Genomic DNA, 17,957 nt, shown 5'->3' with positions numbered 1-17,957 from the left:
TTACACGAAAGATAGTTGCAGACGTACTTCATGTGGTATTCTTTCTACGAACACTCAGCACACTTTACATCAAGATTCCTGTTAAACCACAAATATTTATCTTCCAGCCATGCTGACCCTGTGCGAGTAACTAAAGCAAAACGACACGACAGAAGGCCTGTGCTTCGGCGCTCTCGAAGATGGCACTCGAAGCACGTGCAATCCTGCCGATGTCGTGAAGTGCGCCAACCTCGAAAACTGGCATCGGCCATGGACATCGAGGCTTTTCTCCTTAGCGCGTAATACGCACATATAGTAAATTACACCAGCCGCGATGGCTCAGCGATTATAGCTTTGCGCCGCTAAGCACTACAGGGCCCGCCATGGACGGCCTGCCACGGCGAACACATTGCGATGCGAAGGAAATCCCCCCAAAAATAGACGCGTGCCGTAAATGTACGTGCATGTTAACGATATACCGGTGGTCAAACATATTCTGGAGTCCTGCACAACAGTATGCATCCGAATGATATCGCGGTTCTCACGCCTGAAATTTTACAATGTTATTAAAATTTTTAGTCGTAAATTTTCATCACTGTATGCACCGCAGGCCTCGTTTTTGTACAATACTTTTGCGTCAGAGAACCCGAAAGGATACATACGTGATGCAGCGGTGCTTCATCGCACGTTCTTTTTTTTTTTACGAAATACAACATCATGAAAATTTTACAACTGAGGATTCGAAGATATTCACGTGAATCATTTGCTCGTTTTTTTGAACACGTTAAAATATAATATTAAAGACTCCTAGCATGAAATCTGGGCGCCTCACATTAGAATGACTGAAAGAAACAAGTTTAAAATAATGGAGAGAACGGTAGTCATAATTACCAAAAAATAGGTGCCAGATTAAGACAGCCTTTGCAGAAAGGTAGTTCTTTCGGCGTCCCGTGCACCATCGATAGCACATTTCTTCTGTCTTGAAGCACTGGAAAAAATTCGACTCGGGGTTAAAACAGCAACATCCAACAGCACAAGTTTTTCGCAGCTCGGCTTGTGCGCACGTCTTCACGAACGTCTTCGTCTCCTCTTTTAGTGCACAAATATAAGTAGAGGAGCGAGTGGTAATTTATATAAGTGTAAAGGCCAGTCGCCCATTCTAGAAAGTAGCTGCTAACTTTCGTCATTGGAGCCTTCGGATAATATTCATTTGCCCTTTGATGACTATCCGACACTGCAGCTCAGTCAGAAAGCGAATTTAAACTTTAAATACAGCGCCATCGTTCCGTTAAACACTTCAATGATTCATGTTGGCGGATGTCACAACAAATGCTTGTAAGAAGCAGTGTTTAGCCTGTCGCTGAGTCATTTCAGACTGCGAGCAAACTTTCTGTGTCTCGATTTCGTTTATTCGAAGGTTGATTATTGTGCTGCGGGTTTATAAAAGGAATATAGGAAATAACCGTCCCCACGTTTCCTCGTGACACGTGTTATGTAATCTACGGTAACTGCAATCCATAGATGTCTTAAAGTGCTTCACCAAAAGCATCATAGAGACCAAAGATAAACATTTGTGACAATCTCTTGCATTTTTCGTACTTATCGTATTTTCATTATTGAGAAAAGTGACCCATTTCGGCTGCAATGCCAGCACAGCGGCAGGACGCAGATCAGAAATAATAATAAAAAAAAAGAAATCTTTTTCCGAATTTATTAGGCTTAGCTCGTGTTGCAGACATTTCCATCAAGCTCACCCATTGTGCTTGACATTGTGCTTTTCTTAACGAAGTGTTGATCTCTACATTCAAATATGAATTACACATAACTTTGCCCGTGCGTTTTTGTATCCACAACGAATGTGATTATAAAAGATGCTAGTTTATATTATTCAACCTCAAAGAACTGCGTAAACTACGGCAACCTAACTATTTGGCATCCTGCGCTTTGATGCAGTCTTCGTCATTCCTCCAATTGAATGTATGTCATAACAGGGATGAGGCAGCGTTATGTGCATGTATAGACGCTATAACATCTCACGAGATTACTTACGTGACATATTTATCGTGCCATGTATGTGATGGTATACATGGCTTGGATGGCATGCTATCGTGGTCCTTCCTTTAGCTCATTAGAGCACAGAATATAAACAAATTTCTTGCCACACCTAACATTGATGGTATATACAAAAGAAATGTAATCATAAGAACGACATGAATGATATGAATTTCATGACAAGAATGATTAGATATACAAGATAATTTATTGTCGCCTAGTCTGGGCAACAACATCAAAAGAAAACATCCCTAAGCAAAAATTGTGTCAAGAACGAGCAATTCGTGCTGTATCTAATCTTCCCTTCAAAGAACATACAGTCTAAATATTTTTATGAATACAATATTATGCCGGTTGAATCCATTTATCCATTTCGTCCAGCATGCATGTACAGAACAACGTTGAAAAGGGGAAATGTCGATTATGTAAATTTGTTTAACCTGAATCGTCGCCAAATTCCCTATAACACGAGGCATGCCGACATTTGGTTAAACATATTTTTTCGTACTAATTATGGACAGCAATCTGTACCCTACCACACTGCTGATCTACTAAACATCTTAGCTACAAGTGGATTAAACCCGGATCCTATGCCTCCTCGTTCTTTTTTCACTTATTTCCTTTGCCAAAATCTCACTGTGTGATTCCTTTACTTGTATTTGATTATTGTATACATAGTATGCATGAGCATGTGTATTCCTACCTATGTGTGTATGTATATATGTATGTACGCGCATAAGCGTATGTCCTCTATATATATCGAGTTTGATGCGTCTGATGTATTCGATATTGTTTTTATTTTATTTTTAGCTGCATTGTCACAGCCTATTTTCTGAAATTGTTCGTATGTACCTCTCTTTTCTTCATTTTTTTTCTGCACACAAAAAAATAAAAAAGAATGTATGGCCCTCACGTCCATGCGTTCCTTTTCTTTTGCTTCGCATTTCGTGTAAAATGCCTGGACTTATGTTATGTACCTATATTACTGCTGCACACTGTCGAATTGTACCCAGAGGGGCCGGCCTTAGTCAAGCTACAGTAATGCAGCTTTTTCCCGCCACCCCGTTTCTCTCTTTGTTGAGAGATGAAATAAAAATTTTGATTTGATTTGATGTCATGGCAGGACGTTAAGGACGTCATATTTGCCGTGCGATGAAATAATGGTATGGATTTGCGGTTTTATTATGGTCCTTAAAATACGTAAGCGTTTCTTGGTGAGCTCCTCAGCCCAGTCACGCTAAAGTTATAATGCGTTGAATCTGCAGAAAAATATGTAATCTGGAAAGTTAAGATATCAAATTGTTATGATGGTGCAAATGTAGATGATTCGTGACTTTGAGGTGTTAGGAACCATTGAAAGCCAAAAATTAAATAAAAAGGGAATGCCCATGGAGATAAATACGGCTCCTTAGAAGATGTATGAGGAATATTGTATGTAGTAGGAGTGGGGCAACTGAAATTTGGGGGTGGCTCAACTGGAAACTTGGGGTTGTGTGAACTTAAAATTTGCAAATGGGACCACTTAAAATTTGTGCGCAGGCCAACCTAAATTAGCGGGTGGGCCAACATAAAACTTTGGAGTTGGCCAACTGAAATTTGGGGAAGGGCCAAATGAAATTTGAGGGTAGGCCAAGTTGAGCTCAGTATGTGCGCCAAGTTAAACTGGGGAGTGGGCGAAGCTGAAATGTGGGGATGGGCCAACTAAAGCTTGGGGGTGGGCGAACATGAAATACGGGTGTGCGCCAACTTGAGACATTGGAGCGGTCCAACGTCCAACTGAACGCCACTGAGCGTCCTTCGACTTATGGACACCTCGTGGGCGGTCGAGAGCGTTGAGACACTCCGCACGTTTTCATTGCGCCTCCCCGAGGTGCAGTCGACACGCAGGCGAGAGCTTACAAGAAACGCGCGCTGAGCGCAGGCTTGCGAGAGCGACAGCGACGGCGACATGGCGTTCGCGGCGGTGCCCTCTTCCCTCACGCAATGCCTCACGCGCAACTATGGCAGCTGGTGCTCTCTTTCGATCGCTCGGCTCCGTCGAGGCACGCCAAAGCCACCTAGAAAAAATGTAAGGCCTCCGCATCACCTCCTCTCCCCTGTCAATACGTCACGAGAGTCGGATGGTAGCGGTGGATGGGGGAGCGCTGCGTTTCTAGAACGCGGCGCGCGTTCTGAAAACAAATTTTCTCCGTGGCTGCAACGCTAGAGCGGCAACGCGTGGAGCATTTGCTTGGCGGCTTTGGTGGGGCATGCTGCACCGTAAACGCGATTGCTTTTCTTCGATTGTGCGTGGTTCGTCGTACATGGAAGCGCAACGATGCCTGGCTGTTGTTGCGCACCAAACTGCAAGTCCAATTATGACGGAGGACCAAGTGTCCGAGTGCACAAGTTCCCATCTGACCGAGCCACTCGGGAAGCACGGACGAGAGCAGTTCCTCGGAAGGACTTCTCGCCAACGAAGTACACAGTGGTAAGTATTTCTTCTCTCTATTGTTATTCTGGGTTTCCAGACGAATAGGTTTCGTCAGCATAGTGCGCAATGCATTCGTGCACGCGTGCACAATAGATGGGTCTCTGCACCTGTCGACGCGCTTGTAAATTCAACTTTTTCGTCGAGTTTCAAACCTGTAACGGCTTGTTTTTTTTTCAGCTCTGTGAAAAGCATTTCTTGCCATCGGATTACTTGAAGACGACATCTTACACGGATGTCAAGACAGGAAAAGTGGTCGAAGTTGCCATGAAAAACATTCGTCTGAAGAAAACTGCACTTCCGAGCTTGTTTCCCAATTGCCCTGCCTATTTATCGCGTCCGCAAGTGGGCGTTCGAGAAGCGCCGGCTGCCAAAAGAGCGCGCTTGGAAGCCACATATTTGCAAAAAGCAATAATGCTTTCTCAGCAAACCCAAGCAGAAGAGGACGCCAAAAATCTGTTTGGTAGCTTTGCGGACTTGCTGAAGGCCTTGCCAAGCTTTCAGTGTTCGGACTTCTGGACAGTTTTGAACAAGGGCTCCAAGGTTTTCTTTTTGGACTTGTTACTTCAATCTGCTCCTGCAGTGTGTACTTCGGTGATCGTGTCCACAGACCTGCGCGTCGAAGTATTTTTTGGTGAAACGGGTGTGAGGAAGTGTGGTGATGTTTTAGTTCCTGAAAAGCTGTGCGACTTGAGAGATTTGAAAAGTGTGTTACACATGATCGAACAGACACGTACGGATATCAGCACTGAGCGTTCTGAAAAGGCCCGTAATCTACCGACATTGGTTTCGACATTGCTAGAGGAAGTAAGTGGAAAACATTTCGCATGCGAGTTGCAAGAATGGCATTTTGAAGTGCTTAAATTCTTGAAGAGTCAAGTTGATCTTGTTTTGAATGATGCTGGCCGATATCCCCCCGATTTATTGGTTTTTGCTAGCCTTTTGTTCACAATTTCACCTCATGCATATAGATTCCTGAGAAGTTCGATGAAGCTTAAGATGCCGCATCCTGATACGATCAGAAGACTGTGTTCATCGTACGATGTACGCCCTGAAATGGAGCAGCAAGAATGTAGCTTTCTTTCCTATGCAAAGCGTATTGTAAGCACATATAAAGAGCATGAAAAGACTGTAACGTTAATGATTGATGAGATTCACCTTCAATCATTTTTTGATTACAAGGCTGGGTTGGTTACTGGTGCTGCGGTAAATTCATCGACTGCAGCAAAAACTGCCCACGTATTTATGATACAGAGCCTGCTTTCTTCAAACAAGGATGTTGTACACATCCTTCCTGTGGCACAAATCGATGCTAAGGCACTGCACGACTTCCTTCGGAAGATTGTTCCTGATCTAGAGGCATCTGGTTTTAGAATAATCGCAGTGATCTCGGACAATAACTCCATAAATAGAAAAGCCATGTCTTACTTCGCTAAGCCGGCAAGTGTCAGCATTGTTTACCAGCATCCTGCTGACCCATCACGACCCCTGTTTTTTGTGGTGGACCCAGTTCACATACTAAAGTGTATAAGAAATAACTGGCGGAATCAAAGAAACATTGGCAAATGCATGTACTTTCATGAACCGAACAGTGATGAGGCTGAACCAAAGATAAGTACAGCATTTTTCAAGGTATTATGCCAGCTGCACCAAGCTGAAAAGCATGAGCTCTTGAAGCTAGCACCAACGCTCACTTTCAAGGCACTGAACCCCTCAAACATGGAACGGCAGAATGTTAAACTGGCCCTAAAGATTTTTAACTCATCTACTGTTGCTGCTCTCAGTGTTGCAACGTTCCAGCATGCAAAGGAAACCTCTCAATATGTCGACACCATTTTGACTTGGTGGAACATTGTTAACGTCAAGACGCCAAGAAAAAGACAGTGGTTGCGAGATCAATTGCAAGGTCCAATAGTTTCATCGTCATGTCCTCAACTAGAATTCATAGAGAGAATAGTTCAATGGCTTCATTACTGGAGAAGCCTCGAACATGACAATGGCCGCTTGACACGTGAAACGCACATAGCTTTCAGCCACACTACCCATGCCTTGCACGAACTTGCCATATACTGTCTCAAAGAGCTTCATTTCGAGTATGTTCTTTTGGGCAATTTTCAAACTGATAGCTTAGAGGATCGCTTTGGAAAGTACCGGCCATTGTGTCGTGCCAATTACCACGTGTCTATAAGGCAGATATATGAATCTGAAAACAAATTGCGTTTGCAGAAGGTTCTGGACCTGCCAGATTTGGACATTCTACTGCCACCGAACGCGAACACGTTGGAGACAAGTGCACATTCAGGAAACGGCCAGTTTCAAGTCACTGTGACCGACTCCGACATTGAGAAAAAAACGTCAAGGCTACCGGCACTAACCTATGTTGCCGGCTATTGTGCCCATGCAGCTCTAAAAAAGCTGACATGCGCATCTTGCAGTGAAAGCCTTGTGATGCAAGACGTCGATCTAGATGACCCTGAGAATGCATTTATCACGAAGATGACAAGGGGAGGACTGAAGTTCCCGCGAGCAGTTGTAGTTAATGCTGTACTCTTCACTCAAATTATATTGGACAAGCTCAGGACACCAGAATATGCCGTACGATTTTTCAGCCTTCCTAGGCAGAAATATACTCTTGTCGGCCTTGTGTTCGCTACCCTTCATGACTTTGAGGATGCCGATGTGTGTGATTTCGGTCATCCTACACAGGAGGTAAAGGGGCATGTTGTAAGTGCTGCAGCAAATACACTGCTGAACAACTTGTGCCGCACAGAAAACGACAAATTACGCAACGCCAAGAACGACCGAAAATTGCAGACCTTGAAGGCCTGAGATGTTTCTCATTATTTATTTTTTATTCATGAAGCTCTGTTTTGTTGAACATCTACGTATGTTTGTGTTGACAGAACCCTTGTAAAAAGATATCTGTGGCGTAGCTAGGAGTTCTTTGCCTACATTATCAACATTTAAACCCTGCATTTTGGCCAATTCAAATGTTATTTGAGTGCATTGTGCTGCCTGTTTATGATTCGAGCTCTCCATGCTACCGCAATCCATTAATTGCATATTTTCCTGTAGGACTGAGAGTAGGCCTCTCGTTTTTTGCTTACTTTTCACCATTATCTCGGTATTTTATGAAGACCAATAAGGCCTGCAAACAAGGCGGGTGGAAATAAAATAACCACAAGAAATGATACAACAAAGACGGAAGCTTATTTATTTGAGAATTAGTTGTGCGTGACCCTATAATGATAAAATTTTCACAATAAAATTAACCTCGATATTCGGGTGTCTAGCGAGGACTGTTTTACGCAATGCAAGAGTGAGAATGATAATTGTATATGGAAGATTTAACATGTTTGTTTCTGAATGCAGTTCTTATCATTTGTGAATAAAGTATATTCTGTGTCTTCAATATGCAGTTTTCTCTTTCTTTCGTTCCGTCTAAAGTTGAGTGACTAAGCAGCATGCAGTTTGCTTGTCTTAGTCCCGACCAAACATCACAAGCACAATAAGGCAGGTCGTGTTGCGATACACGCAAAAAACAAAAATGTTGCCAATCAAGTAATCTAAGGAAGGTATGAAAGAATGCTGCTTTTTATGGTGGTGTTGACTGCGGTGAACCAGCGGCTCCCCGTTATTTTTTGCGTCAGCTATACGTGTCTTGCTTTGGAAACGAAGCATCTGAATTTATAGGTTGCTGTCACTTTAAGGATAGTACTAATTTTCTCATGCCATAGTATCCGCGACGCGCAAAGAGACACACTGCAAGCGCAACGAACCTAGGCGCGGAGACGCCGACGGCGTCGACTGTCCGGCCCATCCGACTAGCGTGACGTCACACCGGCGTGCGGAGGCCTTACATTTTTTTCTAGGTGGCTTTGGGCACGCTCGTGGCCGGCGTTCCTGCTCAATTGGTACTATTCCATTGAAGTGCTCAGACGCCACGCGAACACCTGACAGTTCTCTACTAAAGCTCAAGCAGTCTTCGCCACCGTAAAGGCCGTAAGCTAGGAGAAGCGAGTAAGCAAAACAAAACAAAAAGGAAATCACATCCGAGCCAAAGAATGCTTACGCATTACATGACTATATCAGAATTGCGGCACCTTCTTTTATATATATATATATATATATATATATATATATATATATATATATATATATATATATATATATATATATATATATATATATATATACACATATATATATATATATATATATATATTTATATATATATATATATATATATATATATATATATATATATATATATATTTTATGAACCTTCGGTTTTCCCTCTTTGAAATGTCATGTGATTTCAATATCTTCGCTGTCGCAGGCAGAGAAACGCGGTAAGATCGGTGAATTTCGCGCAGTTACCTGATGACGCCAAAGCTATGCCGACGCAAAAGCTCACCTTTTCTCCACCTCTCTTGACGCACTTCACGAACCTATAGCGTCAAAGCCACTTGCTCTAAATACAGATCTTGCAGCTACGTCATTATACAAGACGCTGTATTCATTTAGATGAACTTTAAGGTGTATAACACGCACGCATATTTATATGGCTCGAGTAGAAATTCAGACGTCTAATTATATGAGTACTGACGTGCCTCACATGGGCTCCTGCGTCTTGCGCTCACTTCTACAGAAAGGCCACTCACCCCTTTCATTTTGCACCGATAGAATCGGCAAGCTCCAAGAAACCAGCGGATACCACCCACTTTAAAAATGAGTGCGTTTTGGTCAAGATTTCGAGCTTCATCTTCACCGACCATCCCGCGCCTTGCTAAGCCTAACGCCGCGCGAGACCCCACCGGCCCGCCGGGGAGAACCGCCGTCGCACGTACAACAGGCACACGGTGGGCGTGGAAGGAGGCCGACAGCACTCACTGCCGCACATGCGTTGCACGTGCACTGTTAGCCGAAGAAGAGGCTCGGCGCTCGCTGGCGCTGCGGCTGACAAGCAGACTTTGACATGAGCAAAGAAACAACCGTGACGAACGCGACGTCAAGCGAACAACAAGAAGAAACAAGCGCAATGCATACAGACTAAGCGGAAGAAGCCGACGTCGCGCAATCTTGGACCTACGATAAAAACAGCGGCAGAACTATAGACCTCAACGACCAATGGCTGACATGGGAAAGGAAAGGCAAGAAGGAAATCCCGCGCATCAAAGCCCCCGCAGTGACCCAGTCCACACAACAGCCAGCGATGCCGCCGCCGACGCGCAAATCCAGAATGCCAGCGCTACCTTTGGACGTCATCAAGATTGTCTACCGCCCACAAGCTGGCCTTGAACTCGCGAAATGGTGACTCGTCGCCGTCACTCACGCAGTCGGAAGATCCAGCGGAATATTGCAAAAAGAATTCCACGACAACGTGCGAGTACAGATGCAAAAAGAAGAAAACCTCATCATTGCAAGTACAGCAAACAAGAACTACGCTCAAAACTTAGCCAAGGTAACTAAGATACAGCTTGGAGGCGACACTTACAACGTAAAAGCCAACTTGCGTCTACCCGAAGATGTCAGCAAAGGTGTTATCTACGGTATCACGCCTGGGACTTGCACGACGGACAATGGATGGAATTCGAGTGTCAGCACGCTATACATTCCTCAACGCCCGCATGCTCGGACAGTCCACGGCTGCGGTCATCTATTTTGAGGGCCCACACGTCCCCTGCAGCATTATTTATCAGAGCGGTGACTACCGATGCAAGCCCTACCGCAAATCAGTTCAGTATTGCCAAACCTGTGGCAACCTCAGACATCGTCAAGACGTTTGCCCAAGACCAACCCCAAATTTCTGCTACAAATGTGGCAAAACAAACCAACCCCCGAACCATGACTGGCACCCCACGTGCAAGACTTGCGGAGAAGGACAGAAAACGGCTGGGAAAGAAGGCAAGAAAAAGCTCAAGGCCAACCCACCGCCCTACCAAGTACGACAGCAATGGCAAAACATGATCTAAGAACGAGACAGTCGATGGAGCTCCAACTGCGATGAGTTCCCTGAACTAGGCGCTATTTTTTGTACGATTAGTTCGCTCGCTCGAAACCCAACCAGGTCATCGAGAAGTCTGGCGGGCGTGTCTCGTGCCAGTCTGTCGCTTTCTTCGCTCCTGACAGCTCGACCATTGAGACATCGCACCAAATACTGGTATCGGTCAACATTCTCCAGTCTTAACGCTACTGGTAAATTGGGCGTCCTTGCACAGCGTTCATAATGGGCCTAAATTCAACATAGTTAAGTTTTTCGCCGGTGCACAAACGTTCTCGTCATTTAGGTGCATTCGATAGGGCGTAGACATAGGTACTACTATCGTGAGAATTATGAGAGGGAACACCCGAACGCGTGGCAAATGGTCTCGAAACCGAGCTAGTGCGATGCGTGGATGGCGTCGTCGAAAACAGAGGGGAAAGGGGGTGCTCTTCCGCTAACTGCTCACACTCCCGTCTCGCTAACGTTGCTACGGAACGCCAGCTGATTGCATATCACCGGCCACTAGCAACGATAAGGCGGTTATAGCATGTAGAGCTTGGCATTGTGCTGCTTATATATCTACGCAAAATACCGCTATCTCTCTCTCTCCTTCTCTCTATGACACGCCCGGAACGTCTGGAAGTGATACCGACTTGATACTCTAGTGTTTGTAATATCGTTCTCGAGCCGCAAAAAACAGTATTGTTTTTTTGCACCAATGTTGCTATATCCTGGCTCTTGTGGACGGAGAGAATTTGCACGACGCAGTCGGTGAAAGAGTTTTTATTGGGCGCTTGCTACTTGGGAACGGACTTTGAATGCACGTGAAAAGAAGTGCTCTATTTACATCACCATTAGCTTGTCCTTGCGCGTTTGCTGGGCTAGTAATGATTCATGGCCCCGCCGGCTTCAATGAAGGCCTCCATTCTTTCTGGCAGAGACCAGTAAGGAGCCTCGACGGAGGCTGTGTCCCCTTGAAGACGTTTCTACTCTTGTTGTATAGCTTCCCACACTCCATCAGCGGTCGCCATGTCCAAGGAGAGCGTGGAAACGTTAGCCTTCATACATGCACAAACATGCTGTAATATGTTCATGTCTGCGCCCTTCACACACTACTCAAGTCGCATTACCCTCGTTCATCTAAAAGACGTATCACAAACTTTGCTGCATGAACAGGATACAAGTCCTGTTGGGTTAGATAGTACCCATCCGGGTGCGGACCATTCAGTGCATGTGTGATCATCTCCGGTTCCCACAACGTGCAATACGCAGCACTCGTAATTCTTGAAGAGGTTCTTACGAGGCAACTTAGGCCGTCACGCCATATAGGTGCACACGCGTTTACTGACGTGCGAACACTTGCAAACACCTCCTTCATGTTCTGCGAACAAAAGCTTGTGTTCGCCATCCACCACACTCTTCTCTGCTGGTCCCAGATGCTCGAGAAAGTAGATTCATCGGAGAGGATGACATATTTCCAATCCGCCACCCTCCAGCTGCGGTGATCGACAGCGAACGTCAGGCGAGCAGTTTTCTTGGTAGCTCTGAGAAGGCGGTTCTGAGCGGCGATGCGACTTCGGAGTGCGGTTTCCCTGAACCTTCGCCGTATCGTGCTGTCACTTACATTTGCCAGGTCGAGAGTACTCCGCACGTCCTTCGCACTTTGTACTCGCTTCTCAATGGCGGGAGCAACAATATGTGGGTCTTGTTCCATCGACGTGGCGCGGGGTCACCTCCTGTGCGGCGCACCCTTAATCTGTCCATCATATCGGCATGCTTGGACTATCCTGTATACAGTCTTCAACTGGCAGCCTGTCAAGGCAGCAATGTTTCGCGGCGTGTAACCATTCTTTGACAATTCGACGGCGTTTTCCCGCTTACGCAAAGCCACTCTCCACGGCGGCCGCATTTCGATGGGGGCGAAATGCGAAAACACCCGTGTACTTAGATTTAGGTGCACGTTAAAGAACCCGAGGTGGTCGAAATTTCCGGAGTCCCCCACTGCGGCGTGCCTCATAAACAGAAAGTGGTTATGGCGCCTAAATCCCATAATTTAATTTTTAATTTAAAGGCACTCTCTCCATCTTTAGGCATTTAAACAAAGATGCGCGGACAGCTGTGGTCTACTTTATAAGCACATTACATGAAAAAAAAAAAAACAGGCATATCAATGATCAGCCAACACCACCAAGATATAAGCAAATCCGGTCTATCACAGCAGGCTACGTGGCAGCCGATCCCTGAGTAGTTACATAGCATGATGGGTCACTAGATATTGCTGCGCGCGCTGATATGAACCCATATTATCGCTAGCAACTGGTAACGCCCAATCAGCTTCCGTTTAGGAGCAGCGCTAACGATGCGGGAGGGAGAACTGTTAGCCGAACCACGGCGCCCTTTCCACTTTGTTTCCGACAGCGGCCGCTGCGAATCGCCCCACGTCAGGTTCGAGAACATTTGCCACACGTTCGCGTGTTTCCACTCATATTGCTCACGATAGCATTAACACTTTAAAACGCTTAATCGTATATGACGTCGTGATCTGGGCTTTGTCTCGCTTACGCATATCCAATATCTCTGTACGTGCAATCGCCACGTCGTAACCTCGCGTATAATGGCCATAGTGGAAATACTCGCGTCGCCGTTGCACAATCATCGTCATCGTCGTTATCTTGCTGCTTTATCACACACACAACTGATAGCGATAACGGAACACTTCCGTCCACGCAAGTTCGCCTTGCAGGACTGAATGCGATCCCGGCTAGATAAATACCCGCAAAATGCTTCACCCTACAAAGTTTGCCTCAGGCATGGCTTCTGCGTAATACATTTATCTAGTCGGTAATAATTTTCTTGAATTGTCCGGCAGGTTTCTGGCGACCCGGGTTGAGGTCTCCCACAACGGGACGTCGAGGTCTTGACTCAGCGCCGCCTGGCTGGCCTGCTGGACGGCCCAGAGTTGGTCGCCGAAGTCGGAGCTGCGCAGAGCAGCGGCCCACCTCAGCGATTGGGTCCCGCAGTTTAACTCATTTGTGCGTTGGGCCTTATATCCCCATAGCATGCGTTTGAGTGCAGATTGTGTCCTGTTTGCATATCTTACACGTGTCTTCTGTGTGTAGTTTCTTGTTAAATGTTTTGTTGTTATTAAGGAGATAAATGAAATCTCGAAGAAAATGCAGAAACAGCTAACTTTTTAGGCACTGCAGACGCACACAGATAATGTTCACAATAAATAATAAAGAAAATTGGGTGCATGATGGCCTGTTTTTCGGAGAACCCGTTTGCTTCGTTGAGAAGAGAGGACACTGAACCCGTCGGCGATGTCTTCAGAGGCCAGACCCAGAGCAACATTGCCTGGTCGCGAACACTGGTATGGTAATGTGTTAACCCTGCATAGGCTGCGTAGTTGTTTGCGAGCTTGGTTACCATGTTTGTTTAGTTTATTTTTTGTATGCTAGTTTCCGTGCTCTGTTGTTGATGTTTGGTCACATTGATTTTTTTTTTTGCGTTGCGAGAAGTATCTCTAGCTACAAGAACTCTGGGAGTTGCATTTCCGCATCGACTCAGTGACTAGACTCGCATACTCCGTTCGTCAACGACGTCGTTTGGGCTACGCGGGTGGTTGTCTCGAGATTGCGAGCCTTTGTCTCTTGGCTCGCATCACGACTTGTAGCTACAAACAAATACACACACTGCGACACATCATAGATGCAAGCAAATGCTGCTTTCTTCTATGCTGTAGTGCTAAATTATAGACGTGGATTTATTTCGTGACCTCTTTCTTCTTTTCTACATGTCTTTATTTTTTGATTCCTTGAGCGCGAGTCCTTGTAGCAAGTGTCTCGGACCGACCGCTTTCACTCTTGTGTCTCTCTTTCTTTTCACGTTCCCTGAAAGCCTTCTTTTTATAGCTTCAGTTATATCTTACCTTTGCTTAGTACTCTTGCATTCGTATTTATGTCGGACCTCTTCCCTGAGTGCCTCAACAAAAAGGCTTTTTGGCAAAGCAAAGAGTCATTGGAAGTTATGTCTAGACCGGAAGTGAATTTGAAGAGGCGCAAGAATGTCATTCTTTGTGTGTTGGTTCACGCGTGCTTGTTTTCATTCATGTGAGTCCTAGTATTATACGAACATTTGTCGCTACTTATAGCAACGTCAAAGTATTCAACGAGAGGCATATAAGGACGTACTGTAGTTGTCCGTGCGAATTAAGCCTTGTGGTTTTAGACATGCAGCGGGAAAGGTGAAGGAACCTTGCGGTTTAGAAGGGTAAATTGCGGCTGAAATCATGCTAGAGAGACGCCATAGCATAAGCGGACTCCGCGTTATCATGTACGCATTCTGCTCGTTAATTGTGATAGCAGAGTCCACGTTCTTCCGACTCGTGGCATTCAAATCGTTCCTGGTGGCCAACTTCTAACCAGTTTGTTGCAGGTGCCGCAACATATACTAGCAAGATTTTTATGCGTGTGTCACGTGACTTCGAAAAGCACGCTCGAGTGTACGGTGCGACGATGGCCGTATAAGCCGTGGTGGTTGGAATAAGTCCAACAAAACGTTACGCTAGCAACAACGGAGTGCTTCTGCGGCTTTGAATTCCATTACGGAGCGTATACGTGCCACTTTTTAGCTGAGACTGTTTGTGCGCTCGTGAAGTGTATGCTATGCGCAAAGAATTTGTCGTGAAATGCGTCGCTGGTTCCAGACTACACGTTTCTGCACTGTGCAAAACGCAGCATATGCAACAGTTAGCCTAGAGCAGCAGTGCATGTAACGGTGCATGTTCCGTCCGCACTTCTCGAAACTGTGCAGAAGGAAAAGAAATGTCTTCTGTGAAAGGGAACCCAGATAACGTACCGTAAGGTTAATACTACAGACTTTTGTCTTCGTGTTGAATAGCTTTCTATACTTCGACTAGCATTTTCTGCCAGAGGCCTCCCAGTCATCAAAAATGATATTTGCGTAGTTTATTTCCCCAAAGTGAGCAACTTTTACTCTTCTTTCGATGGCAGTGGCCATAATGAGCGAAAGATTAATATTCTGGGATGTGGTTGTAACCTATTGTGCAAGTACATACAAACGCGCAACCCAGAACATATAAAATGCGACAAAACTGCTGCCACTACGCGACGCATTTAAGCAATATAGCCACGTTTTAAGTGGCATCGATCACTCGGAGAGCGGCTTTAGCTTTTTTGGAAATGTAGAAAATCGGTTCACGCATGTGAGATCTACATCCCTACACTGACGTCACGTTACATCCCTACTGAATTTTTACGAAAACTTCAATTAAAGAGGAACACACTTATTGACAGCAGCTTTAGTGCGCGTGGTCCGATGTTTTGCTTGAGTAAAGAGACAAACAACTGTCATTTACTTCCCGGCATTGGTGACAAATTCCTATTTCTGTTAAGATCAGGAAAAGTCGGTCTTTAATCATAAAATAAAAAAAGAGATTTGTAATGTTAAAGTACCCTTGTATTTTGCGATGGAAGACACCTTTAGTGTTTCATATATATATTCGACAATCTGTGTGGTTACTGAACGCAAAGTTCTCAAGAGAGGGTGTCCGTGGTACCTTGCCGATTTTAATTCTGCATTTGCAACCTTCTCCTAAGGAAAATAGTGAGGAATAAACTAGTGATAATTTCTTAATTTATAAAACTCACCACACACCTCCGAATTTTCCAATTCGTGTTTCGCTTTTAGAAACAAGAATATGAGCTGCAACTATCATCATTTGCTAGCCTCAGTGGATCTGGGTATATTCGTGGATTTTTTCGGTTGGTGAATCTTCTACCTTGAGGTATGCAGTACTTAATAGGGTCCATCGAAAATACATATACTGAGAGATGTCTTCCCAAACTTATCATGATACAGATACAAGATACATATACAGTATCTTGAGATAGTATTTGAGGCGCAGTACTTTCGGTACCGCCGAACCCTGCTGGGTAGGGCGAGCATGGTCTAATGGTTAATCGGGCGGCTTTGTTTGGGGAACTGGGATCGAAACCAACCATTCTACGCACTTTGGTCACTGGGCATGTGACGCTTGGTCGGTGCCACTATTTAGTGAATCTGTTTCACGCCAACTTGAGTTACTGAGTACGTGCACTTCGTATGTGCCGCTGTTCAGTCACAAAAATGGCGGCAGAGCCCATCACACGATGACTGTCAACGGTAGTGCCTTAGACATAAATCAATTGAGCAACACAACGTATTGCCTCTGTCGAAACGGGTTCTGTAGGATGAGCCGTACTGCAGCGAGACTCCTATTTCGCGCTTCCATATGAACTCGTGGCGCCACCTAGCGCCTCTTGCGCGTAGCTTCCGAGATGTACGGCGCTGCGGTGCGCGCAAACGCTGAGAAACGCGTCACACGTCAATCGGCCTCTCGCCACTTCCTTCTGGACACGCTGCGCCATCTAGTGACAGGGCCGAGAGGTCCGTGCGTGGCCTCCGAGACGAGAAGCGTGGCGCGCCGGCGCGTGCAAATGCTGAGAATTGTTCCCTCGCTTGCCACACGCTCAGTGGCACATACTCGGGGACTCAAGTTGGCGAGAGGTTCTTTAAAAAGCGGCCCACACTGCGATGGATTAGCAATTACATTTTACGCGAAGCATTGCCCTGTTATGTGGGCATTAATGTACAAATAAATGTACAATAATACAAATATGTGGGCATTGATGTGCAAATAAACGTACAATAATACAAATATGTGGGCATTAATGTGCAAATAAATGTACAGGGCATGGCCATGTTACCTGTAAGCCCCTGTGCATGGGGTTTACAGGTAACATTCCTAATATTTTTCGAGCATTGTGTTTTATGATGTATTAAGCGTGCTTTGGAAAAATTTAAGCAATATGAATGATGTACCAATGCTGCCATGAAAGAGACATCAAACATAGAAACTTGCAAGCGCAGATGAGAAAATAACCCAAGAAAAATTATCAACATCAATGTATATTTCATCTGAATCATTGAAAAATCGAACACATATCTGAAGGATTCTAAAACTCCGAGAAACGTTTCAAACGATAAATGTACACATGCCTCCTTGGCATTCCTGGAAAAAAAAAATTCTTGGTATGAACGCACTTCGCAATGCTATTCAATGCAGGTGTGAAAATCACAAGAATATAATTCAAATATGAGGATACTCGTAATCCCAATTGTATGTTCAAAGATAACAACTCAATTTATTCCGGTGTGAGCACCGTGCAACGACGTACAGAATTGAAGTAGAAGGAATAGTCACAGGAGAAAATGGAATAATAGTGAATAATACAGTGGAAAGTGCTTGTGCTATACGTTTCCAATAATAAAATAAATTTTGAAACGGTATCCTTAAGGATACTTTTTAATTCAACAACCCACATAAAAATACGGGGACACTTAAGCACTTTTCTTCAGTTGTGAATGCAAAAATAATTATGTCAAATCGAACGGCGCTAAGCGTTCCTT

General features: G+C 44.9%; 1 protein-coding gene across 1 annotated transcript in view; it reads right to left on the bottom strand.

Moving 5' to 3' along the window:
* Positions 1–17,957, bottom strand: part of LOC139049279 (uncharacterized) — a 42,099-nt gene that overhangs the window by 4,478 nt on the left and 19,664 nt on the right. Inside the window, exon 5 of the mRNA XM_070524656.1 lies at positions 871–967. Within this exon, the coding sequence (XP_070380757.1) occupies positions 871–967 (97 nt within the window). The remainder of the gene's footprint in view (positions 1–870; positions 968–17,957) is intronic.

The sequence above is a fragment of the Dermacentor albipictus genome, chromosome 8 (genome assembly GCF_038994185.2).
Source record: "Dermacentor albipictus isolate Rhodes 1998 colony chromosome 8, USDA_Dalb.pri_finalv2, whole genome shotgun sequence".
Lineage (NCBI taxonomy): Eukaryota > Metazoa > Arthropoda > Arachnida > Ixodida > Ixodidae > Dermacentor > Dermacentor albipictus.
This window is presented reverse-complemented; position numbering and strand designations above follow the sequence as displayed.